General features: G+C 40.6%; 1 protein-coding gene across 1 annotated transcript in view; it reads left to right on the top strand.

Moving 5' to 3' along the window:
- The window catches only part of NUP88 (nucleoporin 88), a 30,490-nt gene extending 4,104 nt beyond the window's left edge, over nucleotides 1-26,386 (top strand). The window contains exons 4-18 of the mRNA XM_032615246.1: nucleotides 413-538; nucleotides 3,380-3,466; nucleotides 6,196-6,372; nucleotides 10,851-11,037; nucleotides 11,530-11,677; nucleotides 14,247-14,345; nucleotides 20,174-20,264; nucleotides 22,517-22,618; nucleotides 24,100-24,258; nucleotides 24,532-24,657; nucleotides 24,761-24,826; nucleotides 24,963-25,043; nucleotides 25,303-25,429; nucleotides 25,581-25,699; nucleotides 26,135-26,386. Of these exons, the coding sequence (XP_032471137.1) occupies nucleotides 413-538; nucleotides 3,380-3,466; nucleotides 6,196-6,372; nucleotides 10,851-11,037; nucleotides 11,530-11,677; nucleotides 14,247-14,345; nucleotides 20,174-20,264; nucleotides 22,517-22,618; nucleotides 24,100-24,258; nucleotides 24,532-24,657; nucleotides 24,761-24,826; nucleotides 24,963-25,043; nucleotides 25,303-25,429; nucleotides 25,581-25,699; nucleotides 26,135-26,198 (1,759 nt within the window). The 3' untranslated portion in view covers nucleotides 26,199-26,386. The remainder of the gene's footprint in view (nucleotides 1-412; nucleotides 539-3,379; nucleotides 3,467-6,195; nucleotides 6,373-10,850; nucleotides 11,038-11,529; nucleotides 11,678-14,246; nucleotides 14,346-20,173; nucleotides 20,265-22,516; nucleotides 22,619-24,099; nucleotides 24,259-24,531; nucleotides 24,658-24,760; nucleotides 24,827-24,962; nucleotides 25,044-25,302; nucleotides 25,430-25,580; nucleotides 25,700-26,134) is intronic.
- Nucleotides 26,387-26,743: the final 357 nt, after the last annotated feature.

Here is a 26,743-nt window from a genome sequence, read left to right as displayed (position 1 = left end):
AAAAATGAGAGTCTGAAAGATCTGAAAAGAATATAAGGTAGAAACCCATCTTTAGCTCCACAACTCATAGGTTGGCCCTCCTTAAAAATGTTTCCTTTTTAAATCTCTGTTTCCTCATTTCCACAATAGGAGTGATAATAGCTGCCCTTGTAGTTTCCTTACAAAGTTACTAAAAGGATCAAGTAAGATACTGTATCTAAAATCACTTGTAAAGTACAGTATAATATACTCTACAATTTAGAAAATATTTTAATTTTGATTCTTTGATGTTGGTTGGTAGATGCTTTAAATGCTGTCTCAGCAAGATTTATAAGAAAGGAATTTGAAGGAAAGAAGAGCAAAGAGTGTTAAGATAGGTTTTCCTTTAGAAGCTTTTTCATCCAGTTTTGGGAAATTGCTGTCTTTATTTTAGCACCACTCCCGTTGCTGAGAGATTTTTCACCAGTTCTACCTCTCTGACTCTAAAGCATGCTGCCTGGTATCCGAGTGAGATGCTGGACCCCCACATAGTGCTGTTAACATCAGACAATGTAATAAGGTACATTTTTTTCTTACAGCTTTGTGAGTAGGAAGATTCTCTTTCTGGTTGCCAGTTAATAGCTCAGAGTACCACTAAATGGGTCAGTAGATGTTGGAAAGCTTTATCTGATGGCTGTTGTTACCCATTCTCAATCGTGTAAGAATCGTCCAGCTGCCCTAACTTACGTGCCTTAATTACTGTTATTCCCTCTCAACTGGTCCTACCTCTAGTCTCTGCTTTCCCAATCTGACCTATTAAGATAATCTCCCTAAAACTGTTTTCACTGTGTCACTCTTTTGGAGGTAATGTAGCATAGGGGAAAGATAATTTAATTGGGAATTGAGAGATTTGAGTTCTTGTCCCAATGTCACTTCTGTCTTTGGGATGTTAAAAACTTGGGCACCTCAGTTTCCAGTTTGTCAAATGAGCAGGTTTCATCTGATCATTTACTAAAGCCCCTTCCAGGTTTTGCATTGTATGATTAAATGCCCTAATCCTACAGAGATCTCTATTATCAGTTAACTTTCTGGATCTGCCTTATGTAAAAAGTTTGTTGGGGAGACTGACTGATGTACAGATACCTGCAGTTTTATTTTTTCTAATGACTGCTTTGACTGTGCTCTACCAAATCTTTTACTGCTGAATGGTTGATCCTTTAAGGGCTTCTTACACAGATCTCATAGATTTCTGGTTACTTTTAGTTATTAAAACTTAGTCTGTTCAGTTTAAAACTCTGATCTCAAATCCACTTCAAAACTATATCCTGGTCCTATCACAGGTCAGACCTTGAGGGATCTGAAATGAGTGGAGAGGGCATGATCTGCTCTTTGACTCTTCTTTCTACCCAAGCACCTTGAGGTAGGGGGTGAAGTGTAAGGAGGAGAGCTGTTCCTCCTTCCTCTGGGTCTGACTCCTCAATGGTGGGGTAAAGAGAGTATGCTAGCTGAGGCATACATCTTACCTAACTGGTTATCCATCAGTGAAGGGCAGGGGGCATATCCCTCCTGGTTTAATCTAGTTCCCTCAGGTGCTAGTGGCCTCCATTGATGTGATAGTCTCTGCACAGATTAGTGTATGGTTTTTTCAGGGGCAGTGTTTGGCCTTCAGCTCCCTCCATCACTCAGGAGCTCTGCTTCCCATTGGCTCTACCAACTGTCCATGCCCTGAACCCTCTGTCAAGATGGAATATCGCTAAACTTGGTATCTCCTGCCTTCTCGACCTAACCGTTGTGGTTTTTCATATGGAGCCATGGTAACTGCCAAGGTCTTTTTCCCTGCCCTCCAAGGGCTACAGAACTGGGCATACTACACTATAGTCCTTTCTTATGTTGTCCCAGCCTACCTCCTTCAGAAATTTCCATATTTGGAGTAGATACCATAGAGTGTTCTCATGCCCCCAACCCTAGGATATGACATGTCAGAATCACCCAAGTATTCCCTTGCCTTGGTGGCCTGTAGTTTTTGACAATACATCTGGCATTCAGCTAGAAAATGAGATACCCGTTTCCCCTTATTACAGGTACCCCTAAATCTGGCTGGTTCTTTTAGGGCCTTTCCTACCCACCCATTTGGCTCTGCAGTTGGGGGTAAAGAAAGAAGGAGGACCCTCACATTCCAGACATCGTACCATACTCTTAAGGACTCTTGACACCTTCTGTCTTTTGTAAGCTGGAAAAGGAGATTGTGAGGAGATAGTGTAGGTCTAGGTCTTCCTCACATTAAGCCCTAAAGGAGGTATCTGGCCTCAGTTATTAAAGATTCCTTTTAAAATATTGGGTATTTAACACTTCTCTTTTCCTAAGCTTTGACCCTATTGACAGTTTCAGGGCAACAAGAAATTCCCACTCAGTGCCCTGTTGCATTTACTTTTCCTTTCACTGTTCTGCATTACAATTTATAGGACTTATTTGTATTTTGAAGTCAGTAATGCTTGTAGGCAGCTAGGAAGACCACAATGAATGGCGTGTTCAATTGGATCGAATTTTCATTAAAAACATTTATTAAATGACATTCTATTGATAATGGAACAAACTAAGTTTAAAAATTCTTTGTGGGATCAGACAAAATAAGTGATTAACTTGATAAAGACTTTAAGAGGGATTTGGATTTCTAATAATGATATTACTGGCCTTTAAAATTTTTTTTCTCCTTTTAACAATAGCCATATATGCTGTGAAAATTTATTATTATTATTATTTTAGCCACGCTGTGTGGCTTGCAGGATCTTAGTTCCCTGGCCACGGATCGAACCCGGGTCCCTGGCAGTGAGAATGCAGAGTGCTAGCCACTGGACCACCAGGGAATTCCCCCCAAATTTATTTTAATTTAAAATGATTTTGGTAAAAAAAATTCTTTTAGTTTTATACTAACCTCTTGAGAAAGCAGGGAAGACATTGTGTCTTTATATAACACAAATATGTACAAATTGCAGGCTAAAAGTCACCCACAGTCCTACCAGCTGGCCAGTGAGAAATGGTTTCTTCCCTGATGAGATTGGGTTCCTCATAGGCAGAGACAGATGGGTATAACTGGAGGGAAGCTGGCAAACTTAGAGGCAGTAGTGAGATGACTAGACAAGGTGAATGTGGCTAAGGACTGAGGTGTGGTGGTTGGGGAAGGCTGATGAGGCATTTTGCTTAGAGTAGAGAACATTTCTTCATGCCCCGGGGAAACCTTCCTCTTATGTTGTTATGGAACAAATGAAGTAGGCTACTTTGTCAGTAACAGCAAGATCTTTGGCAGATGGTTGTGATAACTGGTAGGAAAATTCTTAGAAACTGACTAGATGGAAAGGAAAGAGGAACTTTGGGAAATGAAAAAGAATTTTAAGTACTGGCTTTCTTCTCTTTTGATTGCTAGGATTTACTCTCTACGTGAGCCCCAGATACCCACTAAGGTCATTGTACTTTCAGAAGCAGAAGAGGAAAGTCTAATACTCAATAAAGGGTAAGTTTTTATTTGTGTCATGAAATTTTTAAAAATTAGTTTATCGGGATTATAAATGCAATTTTAGCAGATTGCAAGATTTTCCAAAGGTGCCTTTAGCATGCTTTTGGTAATGTGAGAAATAAGCAAAAATAGGCGATATGAATAGGTAACGAGAAGTTACAAATCTGAATGTCACTATAACTACTAACTTGGTCTTTTTTCAAGAAAGTTCAAAAATGTGAATAGCTGAAATTTATTCCCTGTTGTATCTTGAATAAGAGAATGAATTATAATATTGCAAAGTTACAGAAAAGGTGGAAGGTGAGAGTGTTGGGCTGGAGGCCTGCCAGCTGTTCACTCAGTGTGGATGGGCAGATTGCTGGACCCCCAGCACCTAGTACCCCAGAAGCTGGAGCAGAACGTAGAGAGCCCTTCTGATTCTCCTGTGACCCTGGCTTCTTTTGTGTTTTCTTACCCACTACAGGGGCAAGCTCCTGGCTACTTTGACCACTGACAGAATCACCCTTTGAACTTACAAACCCCATTCCTCTGGCCTCTTGATCAGTCTTTCCGGTGATTACCACACATGATCACCCACAGTGTGTGCATGTAGGGAGAAGCCTTTAGTAGCAATATTTCTGGAAGTTCCATTTAGTTCTTTTCATGTCTCCATGATGGTCATATCTAATAATCTTCTTTATTTTTGTTTTTCTAACTGTTATTCCTTTGAATATTTTATATACAGCTATTCTGTATGTGACAGTTTCAATACCTGAAGCCCTGGGGAGGTGGGGATCTAAATCGGTGTGTGTTCTTCCTCCTGCCCCATGATCATGGTCGCTTCTTCCTGTGATTGCTGATCTCTCGTTGTGAACTTATGTTTACTTGCTCTTAATGTTTTGAAATGTTGAGAGCCTGAGTTGGGGGTGTGTTCCTCCAGAGAGGAATTTCATCTGCTTCTGCTAGGAGTCAGAGGTTGCCACCAGCCTGGGGACCACTTTAATTCTCTTTAATAGTCCCACAACTGAAAGTTTCAGTCAAATGATTTTAATGTCTTATAGCACCAGCTATTTAACCTCGCATCCAGCCATCTCCACAGTGGGGAAATACCTGCCTCTGCGAGTTGATAGATCCTGTTCTGGTGTCAGCAGTGAGTTTCCATTGCTTTCCAACCTCCTTTGCCAGGCACCCTGTCCAGATGAGAGGCCGTAGAGCAAACGCAGTAGTTAAGAGCTCTGGCTCTGGCGTCAACACCTGGTGGGTTCCAGTCTCAGCTCTGCCGCTTGTCAGCTGTGGCATCTGGGCAAATTATTCAGTTGCACTAAGCATCATTTCCATGACTGTATATTCCATGAATATGAAAAGTAGTGACCACTTAATTGGATTATTGTACAGAATAAATGAGATCATGCATAAAAAGTGCTTAGAATGGCACAAAGTACTCATTAATTGATACCTACTACCATTATTAGAAATATTACTATATTTATTAAGTTCCAGTTAAGTTTGGATGGCTTGGTATTTAAGTCTCTTTGAGATAACTGCTTTGTCTTTTTGTTTCCATTCGTTGTCTTAATTTTTTAGTTTAACTCAGGCAGTTCTTTTATTCTGGATTTTGGGATTCCTCATTTTTTGCCTCCTGAAACCATATACCTTTCCATGTGATAAAGAAACTAAGATATGGTATCTATAACAGCTTGGAATGATGCTGACTTTCTCAGCTATATGAAACTGTGGTTTTATTTTAACCATATTCATTAACCTTGTGTTAAACTGGAATCTTTTTGAATAACGAACTATACTAAATTTTAAAATACAAAAACAGCATGCTTTATCGTCTTTCCTGATTATAAAGGTAGTATAAATTTGTTGCGGAAAATTGGGAAAACTAATAAAAGTATTAAGAAGAAAATGAAATATTTTAAAATTTCCTGTAGTCTGTCCTCAGCATAGCAATCAGAGTGCTACTTTTCGGTATAAATGAGCTCACTCTGCTTCCCTGCTCTCCGCACTCCATTGATTTCTGCCCGCTGACTGCAGCCCTCCAGCTCAGTCCTCCCGCTGCCCAGGCTCTGAGCTCCAGCCACTCAGCCTCCTTGCCATTCCTCAGACACTCCTGCCACCGCCCTCCTTGGTCTTTGCCTGTGTCCTTCCTTCTGCCTGAACTGCTCCTTCTCTGCATGACCACAGACTCGCTCCCTTACTTCTTTCAAATCTTTGCTCAAATAGCACCTTATCAGAGTCTTCCCCAGATCACCTAAAGCAGCACCTCCATCAGTACTTTCTTCCCCTGCTTTATTTTTCTTCATAACGTCATATTCTGGCTCTGTGGACGTCTCTCTCGTTAGAGGGGGGCCTTTGTTCAAGTCACTGATGTTTCCCAGAACCACAGGCACTGAGTGCTTAGTAATATTTAGTAGATATTCGTGGACTGAATGCCTCCTACTGCTTAGAGATAACTGTTGATATCTTTATGTGTTTTCTTCCTGTTTCTTTTCTGTGTTTATGCATGTCTGTATGTGTGTATTTTTACTGTTTATGTGATTGTATATTTCAACTTTATATAATTTTATGGCCTACTTTCATTGAATTTTATGAGAATTTTCCAATGTTGTTTAACATTCTTCATAATCACAATTTTTTGTCTTATCACTCCATTGAATACAAATTCAATCCCCACCTGCTGTTATTGGACATTTTATTTCTGTTTTCGTTTCCAACCAGTTGGTTTTAAAATCTCTTTTCAGAAGGGCCTACACCGCATCTCTAGGAGAGACAGCAGTTGCATTTGACTTTGGGCCGTTGTCAGCAGTCCCGAAGAACATATTTGGACAAAAAGGCAAAGATGAAGTATTGGCTTACCCCCTGTACATCTTGTATGAGAACGGGGAGACTTTCCTTACATATGTTAGTCTGTTGCACAGGTAAGCTGAGGAGGTAACCCACCTGAAATGAAAGCCCAGCTTGTGCTCCAGTATAGATTGTCATGGTTGCACTTGGGGTCCATGTTTTTGAGTTTGTGGAAGTATTGCAGCCTTTCAAGGCTGGCTTGCATATTTTGAAGAGAAAGTTGATACAGATCATTTGACTTTTCATTTCCTCATCTTATTTGGGTAAGTTCTATAGAATTCGTGGATAATCACTTAAGATAAGACTGGATTTGTGTTCACAAAGGATAGTCAATCAAAAAAGTATTCACAGATGGTCCCCAACTTAGTCAGACTTACGATTTTACGATGGTGCAAAAACAGTATGCATTCAGTAGAAACTGTACTTTAAATTTTTAATTTTGATCTTTTCCTGTGCTAGTGATATTCAGTTGATACTGTCTTGTGATGCTGGGCAGTTAGCACAGCTTCCAGTCAGCCACACGGTCACAAGGGTAAACAACTGATATACTTACTTACAGCCATTCTGTTTCTCACTTTCAGTACAGTATTCAATAACTTACATGAGATATTCAACACTTTATTATAAAATAGGCTTTGTGTTAGATGATTTTGCCCAACTGTAGGCTAATGTAAGTGTTCTGAGCACATTTAAGGTAGGCTAGGCTAAGCTATGATGTTTGGTAGGTAGGTTGTATTAAATGTATTTTCAACTTAAAATATTGTCAACTTAACAATGGGTTTATTGGGATGTAACCCCGCTGTAAGTCAAGGAAGATCTGTATCGTGTATCTTATGTGAACAAGGCACCATGGGGATGGTTAGACATGGTTATCTGGTATCTTATGTCCCAGTTGTGGGGAAAAGACATACATAACCATGGAAAGATAATGACTCGTACTGCATTAGTGGCGCATAATAAGAACGCAGAGGAAGGAGAGATGATTCTGACTGAAGAAGTTAAGGAAATTTTCATAGGGAAGGACTGATGTCATATGAGACTTAAGGCTTTAAAGCAGGATTAAATGAAGCATCAAGGAAGGGTAAGACCATTTTAGTCACAAAAGTAGCATGAAGTCAAGTATGAAAACAGGCAAGTGCAAATGTCGTTTAAGGTCCAATGATTAGACACTTGGGGCTAGAGCAGAAGATTCAGGTAGGGAGCGTCTCATGATAAAGCTGGAAGCTCCTGTCCAGGGAAAATGTGGAGGAGTTAAATACCTAGTTAAGGGATGTGGAGTCTTTTCTGTAGGAATAGGTTAGTAGGAAGCCAGTGATGGTTTCTAAACAGGAGAAGGATAAAACAATTAGTTAGGAAAGGGACTGGAGCAGAGAGACTTTTAAAGTAACTTCCAAATCTTAGTTTAAGGTCTGTAATAGTTTGAACTAGGGTGGTAATGCAAGGGAGAAATGAACATAGTACATACTACAAAGGAAGGATCAAGACTTTGTTGCTGGGCTTCCCTGGTGGCGCAGTGGTTGAGAGTCCGCCTGCCAATGCAGGGGACACGGGTTCGTGCCCTGGTCCAGGAAGATCCCACATGCGGCGGAGCGGCTGGGCCCGTGAGCCATGGCCGCTGAGCCTGTGCGTCCGGAGCCTGTGCTCCGCAACTGGAGAGGCCACAACAGTGAGAGGCCCGCGTACCACAAAAAAAAAAAAAAAAAAAAAAACTTTGTTGCTGTTTGGATAAGGGAGTGAGCCATTAACAGAAATAATGAGGTCAGGAAGGGCAACTAATTTGGAAATATTCCATGGACATTTGGAAATACAGGACTAGAGAGAAAATACAGGTAAAATAAAGAAATAAGAATCATCTGTTATGGTGAGAGTTAGAGTCAATAGAGGATAAGAATTTTGGGAAAGTTTGTAACTAGAGAGGCATACGGCCCAAATCTGAACATTATAATTTATTTATTTATAAATCAACAGATATTTATTCAGGGCTCACTCTGTGGCAAAATATGGGAATACAAGGTTGAAGGCAGAGTCCTTGCTATGTGGTTTCTTGTCTACCAGAAAGGCCTATGACAAACCAAAACTGTAATACAGCGTGATGTGCTGAAGGCGTCACAGGCTGCTCTGGGAGTGGGACAGAGTAAGTGCTCAGGCTGCCTGTCTTGGAGGACTCAGAAGATGGTAACACAGAAGCTTGGACCTGAAGGATTCACTAGGTAGAAATGGGAGTGGAAGTGAACCCAGGAGAGAGAAGAGAGGATGCAAAATGAAAAAGATAAATAAGAAAGATGAAAGAGCTTTATAGATGGCAGAATGATGAGGATTCGCTGTCAGTCCTGTTCTCCTGGACAGAAATGTTCTCTGCCTTTCACACATGGTCTCTCTTGGGAGGCTTTTGTGGTAACATTATTACCCTCCCTTACCCTTCCTCCCCAGACTACTTGGCCCTTATTTGCCCACATTATCTACCTAGTAACCTTAGCCCACAACCTGAAAGTCATCTTCTGCATCCTCTTAAATCCAGTCTGGTCCCAAAATTCTACTGATTTTACCATGAAAATGTCTTGAATGTATATACCCATCTCTCTATTCCCCTGTCCTTGCTTCAGACCCCATCATCTTCTGCCTGGATCATTCTTCTCTAACTAGTTGCCTGGAATCCTGTTTTGGTCCCCTCTTTGTTATCCTCACTACCATCTGATTAATCTTAGTAAAGTGAAACTCTGTCACTCTTGATTTAAACCTCTAGTGACACACTGTCACCCAGCGGAGAGACTCTGAGCACGTTAACATGGCATATGAGACTGTCTGCTTCATAAGCCAGCCCAGCTACTGTTCTGTTGCCTTAGACTTTGCACTTCGCCTCCCATCATACCAAGCTAAGTTTCCTTCCTATTAATTCCTCGCCTTTCATTCCTCCAGGACTGGATATATGCTCCTCCCTAGCTTGGAATGCTCACCATCCCTTCCCAGAATATGCTGTTCCCATTGATCTTTTTTTTTTCTTTTTTTGTACGTGGGCCTCTCACTGCTGTGGCCTCTCCCGTTGCGGAGCACAGGCTCCGGATGCGCAGGCCCAGCGGCCATGGCTCACAGGCCCAGCCTCATCGCTGCATGTGGGATCCTCCCAGACCGGGGCATGAACCTGCGTCCCGTGCATTGGCAGGCGGACTCCCAACCACTGCGCCACCAGGGAAGCCCGATCTTACTTATTTTTGATACCTTTCTTACATATCTCACTTGCTTTGTACCTTTCAGTGTTGCTTTGTACCCTGTAAATCCTTGCATTGTTACAGATGTTATAGTAATTCTAGTTAAATGTCTGCTTCCCCAGCTAAACCATTACTTCCTTGGGGGTGTTATCTAGCACTCAGTAAGTGTATTTGTCTAATCCAATTAAATAGTGGGTCTGAAGATAAGCTGCACTTCAGAATAAAAGTTTTGGGAGTCATCAGAATACAGGTAATGGTTAAAACCAGGCATAGTTAATAGGCCCTTTTTTTAAAAAATAAATTTATTTACTTATTTATTTTTGGGTGTGTTGGGTCTTCATTGCTGTGCATGGGCTTTCTCTAGTTGTGGCGAGCAGGGGCTACTCTTCGTTGTGGTGCGCGGGCTTCTCATTGCAGTGGCTTCTCATTGCAGAGCATGGGCTCTAGGCACGCGGGCTTCAGTAGTTGTGGCACGTGGCCTCAGTAATTGTGGCTCACGGGCTCTAGAGCGCAGGCTCAGTAGTTGTGGCGCATGGGCTTAGTTACTTGCTCTGTGGCATGTGGGATCTTCCCGGACCAGGGCTCCAACCCGTGCCCCCTGCATTGGCAAGTGGATTCTTAACCACTGTGCCACCAGGGAAGTCCTGATATGCTCTTATATAAGTGTGTATTTTGAAAAGAGAAGAGGGTTTACAATGGAATCCGGGAGAGTGCAAATATTTAAGAGACAAATTAGGAAAGGGTATTAGAAAGGTGTGTTCAGAGAGGTAGGAAGAGAAAACTAGGAGAAAGAATGTACAGATGTTAAGGGTATTACAAAGCAATCATTGTTAACCAGTTATAAATGCTGCACCAGCTTGAGATAAGGGCCTTTTTTGCATTTAGCAACTAGAATCTCAATGGTGACCTTTGCCAGAGAGTAGCTTCTACTGGAGTGGTGAAGGCATAAACCACAGTAAATTTAGGGCAGGATCTTTCAAACTGCACTATTGACATTTTGAGCCGAATCATTCTTTGTTGTAGGGGACTGCCCTCTGGGGCAGTGTTTAGCAGCATCTCTGGCCTCTAGACACCAGTGGTCTCTCCCCCTCCTTGCAGTGGTGGCAACCAAAAATGTCGTCAGACACATGCCAGTGTCCCCTTGGGGGCAAAATTATGTCCAGTTGAGAAGTACCAAAGAGGTGGAAATTGAGTGGGAAAATGAAAAAGTGGAGACATTGGGAATACACTATATTTTGAATTAGTGTATGATAGCTGGGGAAAGAAAAGTCAAAAAAAGGTTTTAAGTGATGAGCATGGTTGTCTGCTATCAACATTTCCCAAGTATGTTTTCACTCTTTCTTTAGCCCTGGGAGTGTGGGAAAGCTGTTAGGCCCACTGCCCATGCATCCTGCAGCTGAAGATAACTATGGCTATGATGCTTGTGCTGTACTCTGCTTACCATGTGTCCCCAACATCTTGGTGATTGCTACTGAATCAGGAATGCTGTATCACTGTGTTGTGCTGGAAGGGGAAGAAGAAGATGACCAAACAGTAAGTCGGGCTGCTGTGGGCATATTTGTATCTCCAACACCAGGGATAGTTCCTGGACCAGTATGAATGTTTCGTATATGAGGAATTTTATAGTTTCTGTTTGGCACTTATGTGTATTTTGAAAACTTACTTAACACTTAAAAGTAATTGAAGCCCACTTTAAAAACTTAAATGGAAGGAAGTTAAAATGCACCCAGGTTACTTGGTCCAGCGACCTATATATTTCTTTCTGAACTCTATATTGCCACCTTTGGTGATAGGTATAAAGAACCTTTGAATCACTGAATTGGCTCTTCTCTAAACTTGTTTATTTACAATCTCCTAAAAGAAGAGAGGCCTTTTTTTCGCTTTTAAGAATAACAAGGCACTGCTGGAATCGAGGGTGGAATTAAGAGTTTGAAAGCGCCGTTTGATTCAGCTTTCTGCCTGTTTTTAGTTGTGCATATCTCCAAAGCAGCAGGAAACACTAAAATTATAGTGCTTTGTTTTCAGTCAGAGAAGTCCTGGGATTCCAGGGCAGACCTCATTCCTTCTCTGTATGTGTTCGAGTGTGTGGAGTTGGAGCTTGCCCTGAAACTGGCATCCGGAGAGGACGAGCCCTTTGATTCTGACTTTTCTTGTCCAATCAAACTTCACAGAGGTAAAGTTTTCATTAAAATTAGTTCTTTTATTTCATTATATTTGTACTAAGATTATCACAGGGTATTCCTGTGTAATTTATTTTTTCTGTAGTTCCAGCCTTTAAAACGTTGACTGGGTTCTTTTGGCCTTTCAGTTACAACATTGCACTGTAGGTCCAAGAAAGACTAAGCAAATTCCCCAAGTTTTAGGATAGTGGTCTTCAGTCTGGATCCACTCAGATTTATAATAGTGACTTTTTCCTGGTCCAATCAAAAGGAGATTTCATGATTCAAATTCTTAAATGTATGTAAACTTTAATAAACTTTTAAAATAACTTTAAAAATAAAATTATACTGGTATTAAGGTATCTCTTTAAAATATCTTTCTTCATTTTAGAACATATTGTTATACCCAGGCCCATTTGAATATTTCCTTTTTTTCTTTTTTCCTTTTGCTTTAACTTACCTGGGTTGGCACCAGATCCTTCTGGCAACTTATATCTGTTCATCTAGGGAGCTCTTGGATAAACTGCTGAGACTATCAAAGAATGTGTTCTGTGTGTTGTCCTGACTCAGCATGGCTCAGTGGAAGGAGTTTGTAACTAGGAGTCTGGAGTGTCCTAGGTTTTCGTTATAGCTCTAACATTAATAGGCTCTGTAGTATCGGACATTTATTCAACTTCTCACATAAAAATAATAGGGATAACATCAGATGATCTCTAAGGTCCCTTCTGACATAAAAATCCTATAATCCTATTTGCCCCTCAACAGTTTCTCAGTCTCTTCTAGGATCTAGTCTTCCTCCCTGTGAGTGAACAAAAGCTCACTCAGTCTGGAATAATTGGGTGTACCTTTCATAGTTTTGGTCTCTCCAGTCCAGAGAAAGGGAGTTCAATCTTGTAGCAGCCTGACTTAATCTGCCTACAGTCCTATTAGCCAGTTTGCCTGGGTTTGGTAATAATGGCTTCAACTCTGTACTAAAGTGTAGTCAAAACATTTAAGGGCATAGTAGTCCTTATATAATAAACCAGCAAAGAGGATTCATTGGGCACGTCTAATTGAACAGGGTTTGGACAGATATAGTCTAAATATTAAGTCTCAGAACTCTGCTTTATATATGAGGAAATTGAGACCTAGTGAGGTAAAGTGACATAAACTAATTGGTTTCCTTATAAAGATACATGTTTTTGGGAAATCTTAATTGTAGGCTTTTTTATCTTGATTCTTTGAATAAGAGATAACATTTTCATTTGTGAAACTAATAAATTTTTGACTGATTCATATTTATACTTAAGGCATATTACAATACCTGAAACATACCCAGATTTTTAATGACATAAGTGAATGGCTACCATATAACTTGTCAGGGGTGTCTAGCAAATTTCCTACTTCAGTTACTAATGTTGCCTTTTTCATAACAGATTTCTGTCACATCCCAATATTAAGGTTTTTCTGTTGACTTCAGCACCACAGACACATTTTGAAAAGCCATTTTAAACACTGGGAGACCTAATGAGATGATTTGAGCCTTAAATTAAGTCTCAGGTGTGGGCAAATGAAAAGAAACTGTTTAGTACTTTATTGTCCAGAGAGATGATTACCATGGAGATTGCCAGGAGTTTGTTTTTTTTAACTTTTTATAGCATAATGCTATTTTCCGAGGTGTTATGCAGAACCCCAACATATAAAACAGATGAAAATACTATAACATTCACTTTACAACATTTACTTACTATAAAGTCAGCAGTAAGAGAGGCTGTTAGATGAAAGAAAAATTTGGTTTAGGGGCTTATGGATGACAGTTGCCATCTTAAATCAGCTTTAGTATAGACATTATTTCTGTATTTTGTTTTGGTTGTTTAATGTTTTAAAAATCGTGAGTCACAGAGATAAATATTTATAAATTAAGTATTCAAGAGTTCACCTTTTAGTTTCACAATAGTCTTACTGATAACTAGGACTCCATGGAATACAGAAATTTTCATTAAAATTATGTAACAACTGCTCATAATTCTTGGTATAAATATAAATACAAAAATTCTATCTAAAACTTAAACTATCTGTAAGTCAACATTATCAAGACAAGTAAAACTTCACATTTCACACCTGACTTACCATCTGTGACAGGACTGTTCACTAAGCAGCTGTGCTGAAGTCTTTCTAGTACCTGTGCTGTAGGAGTGCAGTAGCTTCAGCAGTTTCATGTAAGTAGATGCGTGCAAGCATAGGCTTCCTACAGAACTACAGCCTTTCTTACTCACCATTTTATTTTGAAGAACTGTAAATAAATGCACAGATGTGGACAGAAAGGCGTAAGTGAGTTACCTGACAGCAGGTGTTAATGTTTGGTGAACTCTGTATTAATATTTAGAAAATAACGTATTTGAATTGTGTTTGTTAATTATACTTTTAAAATGTATTTGGAAACTGAAGTCAGATTTTTAAATTCCCAAACCCCTGACATAGCGCCACAGTATGAAGGTCCTGTAGACCTTGCATCACTTCCATCAACAGATATGTCTGCGGCCTGCTCAGGTGAACTCTGTTTTCTAATGGCTTCCTTTATATCATTAATGATTCCATTTGCAGATCCCAAGTGTCCCTCAAGATACCACTGTACTCATGAAGCTGGTGTACATAGTGTTGGGCTAACTTGGATTCATAAACTTCACAGATTTCTTGGATCAGGTGAGTTTTTCACTTTTCAGTATGTTTCACAGATTCTATCAAAAAGTAGTTTGGAACAGAAAAATTATAGAGAAAATAAATGATACCAAAAGATAGTTCTTTGAAAAGATTAACAAAATTGACAAACCTATAGGTAAACTGACCAAGAAATAAAAAAGACTCAAATTAATTAGAAATGAAAGTGGGGATGTTCCTGCTGACCTTACAGAAATACAAGATATACCAAGAATAAAAGATGATAAGGGAATGTCAGGAACAACTGTATGCCAGATAATGCAGATGCAATGGACAGATTCCTAGAAAGACACAAATTACCAAAACTGACTCAAAAACAAATAGAAAATTTGAATAGACATATATATAACAAGTAAAGAGATTGAATCAGTAATCAAAAACTACCCAAAAAGAAAAGTTCAGAACAACATGGCTTCATATTTGAAGCATTAGTACCAATTCTTCATAAACTCTTACAAAAAATACAAAACACTTCCCTGATCACTCTATGAAGATAGTATTACCACAATACCAAAACCAGACAAGGACATCCAAGACAGGAAAACTAGAGACGAATATCTCTTATGAATATGGACGTAAAAAATCCTCAACAGAATACTAGCAAACCAAACCCAGCAACATATAAAAAGGATTATACACCACCACTAAGTGGGATTTATCCGAGGGGTGCGAGATTGCTTTAACATTGAGAAATCAATTGATATATCAATATTATACCACATCAACAGAACAAAGGGGAGTTCCCTGGCAGTCCAGTGGTTAGGGCTCAGCGCTTTCACTGCCGGGGCCCGGGTTCTCAATCCCTGGGCCGGGAACTAAGATCCTGCAAGCCGCACGGCAGGGCCATCCCCACCCCCACCCCCCCCCAACAAAAAAAAATAGAATAAAGGACAAAAACTATATGATCATCTCAACAGATACAGAAAAAGCATTTAGGAAAATCCAACAGCCTTTCATGTTAAAAACACTAAAAAAGAACTTCCTCAGACTGAAAAAGGGTATCTATGAAAAACCCACAGCTAATACTACACTTAACAGAAAAAGATCAAGTGCTTTCTGTACTAGGATATTGCAGCTGTAGTAAATTACTACAAACTTAGTGTCTTTAAACACCACAAATCTATTATCTTATAGTTCTGTAGGTTTGAAGTTCTAGAATGATCGCACTAGACAAAGCAGTGTTCCTTTCTGGAGGCTCTAAGGGAAAATCCATTTCCTAGCCTTTTCCAGCTTCTGCCTTCCTTTGCTTCTAGTCCCCTTCCTCCATCTTCAAAGCCAGCTATGTGGGACAAAGTTGAATCTTTCTCACCTTGTATAACCCTGACTTTCTTTTCTGCTTTCCTCTTTCGCTTTTTTTTTTTTTAAATATTTATTTATTTTGGCTATGCCGGGTCTTAGTTGCAGGCACGTGGAATCTTCCTTGTGGCATGCGGGATCTTTAGTTGCAGCATGCGGACTTCTTAGTTGCGGCATGCGAACTCTCAGTTGCGGCATGCATGCGGGATCTAGTTCCCCGACCAGGGATCAAACCCAGGCCCCCTGCATTGGGAGCATTGAGTCTTACCCACTGGACCGCCAGGGAAGCCCCTCTCCTCTTTCACTTTTAAGGAAATTTGTGATAACACTGGGCCCACCCAGATAATCCAGGCTAATCTTCCTATTTCAAAGACATCTGATAGACAACTATTAAAAAATTTATTTAATAATTAATTTATTTTTGGCTGTGTTGGGTCTCACTGCTGCGCACGGGCTTTCTCTAGTTGTGGCAAGTGGGGGCTACTCTTTGTTGCGGTGTGCGAGCTTCTCATTGCGGTGGCTTCTCTTATTGCGGAGCACAGGCTCTAGGCGCGCAGGCCTCAGTGGTTGCGGCACGCAGGCTCAGTAGCTGTGGCTCGCAGGCTCTAGAGCGCAGGCTCATTAGTTGTGGCGCACAGGCTTAGTTGCTCTGCAGCATGTGGGATCTTCCTGGACCAGGACTCGAACCTGTGTCCCGTGCATTGGCAGGCAGATTCTTAACCATTGGGCCACCAGGGAAGCCCTGATAGACAACTTTAATTCCATCTGCAATCGTTATTCCCCTTTACCATGTAGTCTAGCATATTATCCTGGTTCTAGGGATTAAAACACAGACATCTTTGGGGAGTCCATCGTTTTGCCTACTCCATTCCACCTGGGTCCCCTAAACATTCACATCTGACAAAATACATTGTCCCTATAGCCACACAAAGTTCATAATCTCATCTAAAAGCCCTGAGCTCAAAAGTACTGCAATGTAGGGCTTCCCTCGTGGCGCAGTGGTTGAGAGTCCACCTGCCGATGCAGGGGACACGGGTTCGTGCCCCGGTCCGGGGGGGATCCCACATGCCGCGGAGTGGCTGGGCCCGTGAGCCATGGCCGCTGAGCCTGCGCATCCGGAGCCTGTGCTCCGCAACGGGAGAGGCCGCAGCAGTGAGGGGCCCGCGTACCGCAAAAAAAAAAAGTACTGCAATGTCATCATCTAAATCATTTAAATCAATTATAGTTAGACTCTAAGTATAATCTACCCTGGGGCAAGATTACTCTCTATCTGTGGACCTATGAAACTAGAAAACAGTTGTCTGCTCCCAGAACACAATGTGGGGCAGGCATAGGTATCACTTACAGATACTCTAGTTCAAAAGGGGAGAAAATGGAATGGAAAAAGGAACCATAGGTTCCAAGAAATTTAAAAATCTAAATTCCACTGTGTTTTAAGGCCTGGGGATAAATCCTCTGGGCTTGTAGCTCTGCCTTCTGAGTAATCTTTCATTTTTCAGGAAAGATTGTATTTGTTTGTAGTTGAGTAGTTTTATTAGCCTGTTTTCTGCCTATAGAATTTTGAGGGTGGAATAGCCTTCTCTCATCCTCTGACCCTTTCAGTTCAAGCCAGTGGTATTTCTGTGGGTATAAAATTCTCAGGAACTGTTTGGGTCTCCTGTGTATATCATGAGGAGTCACTATAGCAGAGTTTCATCCACTATCTTCCCTATATAATCACACCTCTGTTTTTGGCTTCTGCTGAGACCTGAAGGATCTAAGTCATGCTCTTAATCTTGTCAAAGGGCCTTTTGTGTGACTGAATATTCTGAACTTTTGATCTTTCTGAGGTATTAGCAAAAGACTGAACAGTCACACCAGTGGCTTTTTCTCTAAAACATGTTTCTGGAAGGTGACTCTTAATTTTAGCATCTTTTGCCATCCACACAGGCTGAGAATTTCCTAGATCATCAAGTCCTTGTTCCATTTTGTTTTAACAGTTCTTCCCTCAATTATATTTTCCTCACATTATACTGTAATCAGCAAGAAGAAATCAGACCACATGTTCAACACTTTGCTTAGAAATGTCTTCAGCTAAATGTCTGATTTAATTGTTATACAAGTTCTGCCTTCCACACTTTCCCCTTAAGATCAGGAACAAAAGGATGTCTGCTCTAGCTACTTCTATTCAACATTATAATGGGGGTTCTAGACAGGGAAATTAGCCAAGGAAAGAAAATAAAACGTATCCAGATGAGAAAGGAAGAAGTAAAACTATATTCTCCAATGACACGATCTTTTACACAGTTAATTATAGGGGCCCATTGAAAAACTATTTAAACTAATAAATGAGTTCAGAGAGGTTGCAGGATACAAGATCAGTAAACACGTATCAGGTCTATTTCGGTGCACTAGCAGTGAACAATCTAAAAAGAAATTAAGAAAACTATTCCATTTACAATAGCATTAAAATGAATAAAATACTTAGGAATGAATTTAACAAAAGAAATGCAAAACACACTCTTAAAACTACAAAACAGGGAATTCCGTGCCATGGCAGTCCAGTGGTTAGGACTGTGTGCTTCCACTGCAGGGGGCACGGGTTCGATCCCTGGTTCGGGAACTAAGATCCTGCATGCTGCATGGGGTGGCCAATTGATTAATTAAGTAATTAAAAAAAAAAACTATTAAACGTTTAAAGAAATAAGACCCTAAATAAATGAAAAACATCCCATGTGATCTTTGAGAAAGATAAACAGGAAGATCAAAAACATCTGATCCCATGGATCAGAAAACTTAATATTGTTAGATGGCAATACTCCCCAGATTGATATGTAAATTCAGTGTAATTCCTATCAGTATCCTAGCTGGCTTCTTTGCAGAAATTGACAAGTTGATCCTAAAATTCATATGGAATTGCAAATGATCTAGAATAGCGAAAACAGTCTTGAAAAACAGGAACAAAGTTGGAGGACCCACACTTCCCAGCTTCAAAACTTACAAAGTTATTGTAATCAGGACAGCGTGATATTGGCATCAGGATACATATATAGGTCAATGAATAGAATTGAGAGTCCAGAAATATACCTTTACATTTACAGTAAGTTGGTTTCAACAAGGGTGCCGGAACAGTTAAATGGGGGAAAGAATACTCTTTGCAACAAATGGTGCTGGGACAAGTGTACATCTACATGCAAAAGAAAGAAATTGGACTATACCTCACACCATACACAAAAAATGAACTCAAAATTGATCAAAGACTAAAATATAAGAACTAAAACTATAGAACGCTTAGAAGGAAACACTAAAGACAACCCACAGAATGGGAGTAAATATTTCCAAATCATGTATCTGATAATGGACTTGTGTCTAGAGTATATAAAGAATTCTTAGAACTCAATAATAAAAGGATAACCCAATGTTTTAAACAGACAAAGGATTTTAATAGACATTGTTCCATTGATCATATACAAATAACTAATAAGCACATGAAAACATGTTCAGTCATGGAAATGAGATACCACAAAACCACAAGATAACACTTCACACCCACTAAAATGGCTAGTATTTAAAAAGACAATTACAAGTGTTGGAAAAAAATAGGGACACTCATGCACTGCTTATGGAAATGTAAAATGGTCCAGCCACTTTGGGAAAACAGTCTGGCAGTTCCTCAAATGATTAAACATAGAGTTACCATATGACCCAGCAGTTCTACTCCAGAGTATATACCCAAGAGAAATGAAAACATGTTCATACTTGGATAAAATTTCTAAACGAATGTTCATAGCAGCATTATTCATAATAGCCAAATAGCTAAGTGTCCATCAACTGATGATTAGATAAATAAAATGTGGTATGGCCATACAATGGAATATTATTCAACAACAGAAAGAGGAGGTACTGGTAACTGCTCCAACATGGATGAATCTTGAAAACATCATGCTAAGTGAAAGAAGCCAGTCACAGATAACTACATGTTGTGTGATTCCATTTATATAAAGTATCCAGAATAGGCAAGTCCACAGAGACAGAAAGTAGACTAGTGGTTGTTGCATAGGTCTGGGGCAATTGGCAGAAACTAGGGAGCGATTGCCAATGGGTATCATGGGGGTTTCTTTTTGGGTAACGAAAATATTCTAAATTTTTTGTGGTGATGGTTGTTCAATTCTTTTAATATACTAAAAACCCAGTGAATGGTACAGTTTAAATGGTTGAGCTGTGTGCTATTGTGAATTACGTTTCAAAAAGCTGTTATAAAAGTAAAATTGGTGTGGGTGAGGAAGAGAATGGAAGGGAATGATTTCTGGGACTGTTCTCCTGAATGAAACGTTTCTGCATTTCTGACCAAGGAAAATCCACTTTCCTTCTTGAGGCAGAAATCTAGACCCCTGCGGAAAGGAGATTTCTATGTCAGAGAGGCATAGCCTTTAAGAAGCAATGGTCTGAGACAAGAACTTAACCGCATTTAACTAATATCGTCAGCATTTTAATTTGGAGACTTTTGTTATTTAACTTATATATGTGTTCTTTTGTAGATGAAGAAGATAAGGACAGTTTACAGGAACTAGCTACAGAACAGAAATGCTTTGTAGAACACATTCTTTGTACGAAGCCATTGCCATGCAGGTAAGGACTTTCTCTCCCTTCTAAACACAGATAACAATAGTTGTTTCAGTAATTCAGGTATATATGTATATTACACTCCCATGCAGACATGATACTTCACCCCAAGAGTATCTGTGCATCAGAAGCTCTCCTCTGCCCACAGCCATTCCACGTTTTGTGTCCTCTGTCTGGGAGGTATATCCCCAGTCATAACCCCTGTCAGTCTTCACTTGCTGATTCTTTTCTGATCTTAATGTCAGTTCATAAAGGGCCCCCTTGATTTCCCAGAACCCCTTTGGGTTCTCCTATTATTCTTTTTCTTTGTAGCACATACTTAAATTGATATTTTTGTTTGTTTAATGTCTGTCGCCACTACTAGAATATAAATGTTTCACGAAGGCAGAGACCATGTCTGTCTGTTTCATACTTTATACCATCGCCTTATGTCTGTACACTCAGTGTCTGACAGGGTGCCTAGTAGATACTCAGTAAATATTTGATTAATAGAAAAAAGGGAAACATCTAGAGTGACTCCCAGGTTTCTACCCGGGATAACGGTAGATGCGGTACCCTTCAGAAAAATTGGACGTAGGAGAAAAGTGGATGTGGGAAGACTCAAGATGGGTTAATGGGGGCACTTGGAGTCTTCTGTTCCAAAGGACATCCAAGTGGAGGAGCCCGTAGGCAGTTGGACACGTAGGTCTGGGCTAGGACGGTATGGATGTGGGAATTATCAGCATGAAGGTTCCCCAGGAAAGGGCCTAGAGTAGAGGACACCTGAGTACAGAGTCTTGAGTAACACTTTCTTACAAGCAGTGAGTGGAGGGCGAGGAGCCCAGCCCAGGCAGGAAACAAGTAAAAGGCGGCCAGAGAGACTGAAGGAGAACCCGGGGGAAGGGTGCCAGGGAGGGGGCTGTTTCAGAGAGGAGGCAGGGGGAGCAGCATCAAATAAGTACAGCAGAGCAGTGAAGAGCGCTCAAGTGTCCAGATTTGGCAACATGGGGGTTCATCGAGAACCACGGAGAAACGCTTTTGTGGGTGGGAGCGAATAGCACAGGTGAAAAGTGAACGAGGAAAATAGATAATAAAATCTCATTTATAATATATACATATATATAGTATATTTCAAAAACAGGTAAAACTGTATTGCTTAGGAATGAATACATACATAGATAGGAAAGCCATGGAGCAAAACGAAAACATGAGTATCATAAAAATCAAGTGGAAGGTTGTGATCAGGAGGTTCATACGGGAGGTCTCAGGCCCCCGTAGTGCTGTCATTCGTGGCCTGGATAGTGGCCTGGATTCGTGGCCTGGATAGAGTGTCTGTATGCACTCTTCTGTATGTAGATTTCACGCTAGAAATGCAGAAGAAAAATTTTTTCTAACCTCCCAGACTCCCTCACCACCATTCCCCTCCCCTGCAAAAAAGGCAAATGAGAGATGTGGAAGGAGAAATAATACTGCAGGCTACTGCTGAAAGACTGCTGGCTCTAAAGGGAAAGGAAGAGGGAATAGGTTAAGGAGAGCTTGAAACTACAGTGCAGAATGTTTTGAATGGAAGAGATGTCAGGTTGTTTATAAGCTGAGGGTAAATGGACAGTAGGGAGATTTTGTGATTGCAGAGCTGACGGAGCAAATCTCAGAAGACACGAGAGGAGATGGCGTCGACAGTCTGGGGCAGAAGTGAGCCGTGGGGGTGGGGTGAGCGTGTTGGCAGGAAAGACAGTTCCTGTCTGAGGTCCAGTTTTCACTTTCTTCAGTGAAGTAGACCAAGACTGAGAGGGAGCTGCGTGCTGTGCACAGTAGATTAAGTCCTGTGACATAGATGCTGGCCTGCACTGGATTTTTAAGGTGAGAAGGACACTATTCAGTCAACAGTTTCTGAGCACCAATCTGGGTTGGGCGCTCGGCTAGGCATGCAGAGGTAGCTGGAGCTTATGTGCGAGTTGGGAGAAAGAGACAGAGACGTAAAGAGTTGGCTTCATCGTATCGTGCTAACTGCTGAGATTACAGTGAGCACCGTGAGGCTGTGGGTTCCCGTAAGTCAGGCGACGTCTGGCTGCTGAGTGACAGCTTGATTCAAACCCATCAGAGCTGTAAGTAATACAGGTTTCCAAGTCACCACCTCTGAGGTTACTGCACTGATACCATGTCCCACCCAACTGTCGACCCAGCCCTGAGAAGGCCACAAACCTCAGCCATATCGTTGCTTTTGGATCCACTGCTTTTTGCTATTTTGTAGTTTAACTATGGCTGTGTGTTTTTTTTAGGCAGCCAGCTCCAATCCGAGGATTCTGGATTGTCCCTGACATTCTGGGGCCTACGATGATCTGCATCACCAGTAACTACGAATGCCTCATAAGGCCTTTACTGTACGTCCCCCTTTGTATTCACACGCAGCTCTTGTTAATTCTGAAAAATCTAAGCTGGGAAGATGTCCTTAGTAACCGGACTGAAGATACATGGTTTATGCTTTGGCTTCTGACTTGAGGGTTGGAGGGAGGGTTATTTCTGTTGCTCCTGCCATCTCTGGAAGGATTTATTTAAGGCATAATTTCTGGCATCTCCTTTAGCTAGCGGAGAGTTAAGAACTTGACCCAAGTGTGGAAAGAATACTAAGATACTGAACTCCACCATTAATGTTAGATTTAATTTTTCTTTTTCTTTTTCTTTTTTTAACCACGCCACATGGCATGCGGGATCTTAGCTCCCGGACCAGGGATCGAACCCTCGCCCCCTGCAGTGGGAGCGCAGAGTCTTAACCACTGGACTGCCAGGGAGGTCCCTGATTTAATGATTTTAAACTTTTATGTGCCAGGCTCAGAAGTAAGCCTCCGGCAATCAGAGCAACCCTGCGCTAAGGACAGCACCGTTATCCTCATTTTGTAGAGGAGGGATCAGGGACAGAGAGGTTATGTACATTGGCCAGCGTCACAGGAAACACATAGAACTGGGCTGCAAAGACCAGGCTTTCTGACTTCAAAGTCCAGTTTCTCCATCTCTGCCAGCCTCATAGGGACATCACAGAATATGTAGACTCTGGAAGAAAGGTGGTATATAGCTGAACTCATAACCTTTGTTCCCCTTAAGGAACCCATATTAAGCTATAAGTACCATTTTCAACAGCTCTGGAAGGTCATTCTGAGTTTTATAAATGCAGGAATAGGAGTGTCTAACAAGCCACTGGAGTACTGGAACACTAGACCCCTTTCCCCCCAGTCTCTTGGTGTCATTTGAAGGCATGTGCTTCTAGATATTGACATAGTTCAAAACACTGGCATTAATTTACTGTCCTTAGAAGGATTTCCATACTCTTTGAGAAGTGACATCATTTGGAAAAGAAAATAATTCACTATCAATTTTGTGCTATTTATACTACAAGAGACTAAAAACTAGCAAGACTGAACAAAAGTAATAAAATCACTACAAAAAACTGCCTTTTTGCCTGTTGCCTCAGCATGTTTTTAAAATCCTACCCTACCTTTAGTAAAATAAGACCTAGTCATACTAGGATACTTCAGAATAAAAACATGAATCCCAAAGGCAAAAAAAACTTCTAAATATTAGTTACCTAGATACCTTCAAATCATGTTTCCGCCAACTCTCTGAAATACAAGTTGTCTATAAAGTAATGTTATTAACAAACTCCCAGATTTGAATCATTGCAAAGTAAGTCATTGGCCATGCTGTTAAAGTTTGCAATCTTTCAGGCTTTCTGAAATTAACATTGAGAGTATTTGTAACACTTCATAGTTTCTTATATCCTCAGAATTCTGGATAAGTGTGATTTAGGTTTTCCTATACTTACAGCAAGTAACTCCATGGTAAATTTTATTTTTCTTTTATTTTGCAGAAGCACAGTCCATCCAGTGTCTCCTCCCCTGCTTTGTACCCGAGAGGATGTTGAAGTGGCAGAGTCTCCCCTCCGTATTCTGGCTGAAACCCCGGATTCCTTTGAAAAACATATTAGAAGCATTCTGCAACGTAGTGTTGCAAATCCAGCATTTTTGAAGTATGTAATTTAGGGCGTATCAGTTTTAAAAACTGGCTCCCTTCTCTGTTTTATAATTACTCTTCAGCTATTTCTTTTCATATACTTTTTACTATGTTGGAGTTGGAAGAAACACAGGGCATATTTAATCAGCTAGTGAGAACAGAGAGAGAATACACAGATACGGAAGCATTTGAGAAAGATAAACAGGAAGTGTAAAAAGACGTGAGTCTGTCTTCAGTTGTTTTACCCAGCTGAGCAAAGTAATGACAGAAACTTTTTTTTGTTTTTAAGATCATCTGAAAAAGATACGGCTCCTCCTCCCGAAGAATGCCTTCAGCTCATCAGCAGAGCCACCCAGGTGTTCAGAGAACAGTACATTCTTAAACAGGACCTGGCAAAGGAGGAGATTCAGCGGAGGTAGGATGGCCTCTGTTCACATACCAATCAGTCCTTGGCTGGAGCTGACACTGTATAATGGCCTAGACCTGGCTTTTGATTAAATTTCTTTTTGTTCTTGAAGGGTCAAATTGTTAAGTGACCAAAAAAAGAAACAACTAGAAGATCTCAATTATTGTCGAGAGGAAAGGTAAGTGCCAAGACAAGGGAGAAAAAAAATAGTTCAGCTAGACTGGAACTGTGTCTCACCCTAAGATACTGAACCACATTAGCTGGCTTCACCATCAAGGTGCACTCCTAGAGACGCTTGCTTTTTATGCCATTAGGAAAAGTCTGCGGGAAGTGGCCGAGCGCTTAGCTGACAAATATGAGGAAGCCAAGGAAAAACAAGAAGATATCATGACCAGGTCAGTGGGCTGTGTAACTGTATAACATTCAGTTCCCTACTCAGGTCAGGTACTACTAGTGTTATTAAGTTCTCGGGTGCTAGATACCCCTCTGAGGTGTGTTCTACGGAAGACAGTGCAGTGATGCTTTCCCCAAACCCATCCTGCGGAGGCCTCCTTCACAGACACCAGATTCCTAAATGAGGAGCTTTAGTTAGGATTGTGTTCCTCCTAGGGAGCTGAGATCTGAAGCTGAGATGTTTGCTTACCTCTTCCACAGGATGAAAAAAGTACTTCACAGTTTTCACTCTCAGCTCCCAGTTCTCTCTGACAGTGAGAGAGACATGAAGAAAGAATTACAGCTGATACCTGATCAACTTCGACATTTGGGCAATGCCATCAAACAGGTAGGAACGGACACAAGGTGCCTACCACTTTTTAAAGTGTTCCTTCTACAGAAAATAATTTTATAAAATGTAAAAAGAACAGACAAATAGATACTATGAAAATGTATAGCAAATCATAGCTAAAGTGTCTGTGTTCTGTTTGATACTCCAGGTTACTATGAAAAAAGACTATCAACAACGAAAGATGGAAAAGGTACTAAGTCCTCAGAAGCCCACCATTACTCTCAGCGCCTACCAGCGAAAATGCATTCAGTCCATCCTGAAGGAGGAGTAAGTACCACTCAGCTGTTAGTGTGAGGTAGTTTTTCCTTTGCAAAATGCCAAAATCAACCTTTCTTTGCCCAGATAAGACCACTTGACATTTGCGTGTCAAGTAATTACCAGGACAGGAAGTGTATGATGCTGATAGATAAGGACTTAAAAGTTGAGAAGGTTATAAAAAGGATGTCTTTCTTTATAATTTTGCTGTGTGGTCAAGGTATTCCCCAGTGAATATGTTCAAAAATATTTCCAGCAGTTCCACTACTATATTTGCTACCTCTAGCCTTAAACGAATTACCGTTACTATCCATCTGAAACCTTAAGCCGTTAATTCTAGCAGAGCACTTCTAAGATACTTCAGTATTACTGAGGTCTTACGAATCAATATTAATGGTTTATTCATTTGTTGTATTACCCAAAGTGAGTAACTTTATGATTTTACAGGGGTGAGCACATAAGAGAAATGGTGAAGCAAATTAACGATATCCGAAATCATGTAAACTTCTGACCCCACCAGGAACAGATTCACACCTGAAATTAACACAAGTGAAGGCCTAAACTCATTGTAAAACGAACAGGTAGCGTTATCTAATTTATAAAGAGGCATTTTAAAGGATGAACTTTGGTGTGGTTGTTCATCACTTTTTATACTTGTTTTATAATGACTGAATAAATGCTTTTATTTAAAAATTGAAATGTGGTTTATATACAATCTCAAGTATATGACTGTATTCAGCAAGGGCCTAGGATTTAAAAGGAAAAAAAAGCGCCCAAGACTTTCAGCTGCACACTGCAGACCTCCGTGAACGCTACTGAGTTTTCTTGATATTTGAACAAGAATAAAAGCTGCATTTTAACGTAGCAGCACCAGAAATATGACTCTGAAGAGGGACAGAACCCTAGAACTCAAAGGAAAAGGCCACACAGTATACTAGACAGCAGCTTTTTTAATTTGAACACTTTCTTCTTAAGGACACGCCTTCAGTACAGTTAACAAATGGTTATACCTGAAATCTGCTCACAGCAGAACTCGGTATCCACAATTGCAAGGCC

This window comes from Phocoena sinus, chromosome 20 (assembly GCF_008692025.1).
Source record: "Phocoena sinus isolate mPhoSin1 chromosome 20, mPhoSin1.pri, whole genome shotgun sequence".
Classification (NCBI taxonomy): domain Eukaryota; kingdom Metazoa; phylum Chordata; class Mammalia; order Artiodactyla; family Phocoenidae; genus Phocoena; species Phocoena sinus.
Note: the sequence above shows the minus strand (reverse complement) of the source record. Positions and strands in the feature narration are given on the sequence as shown.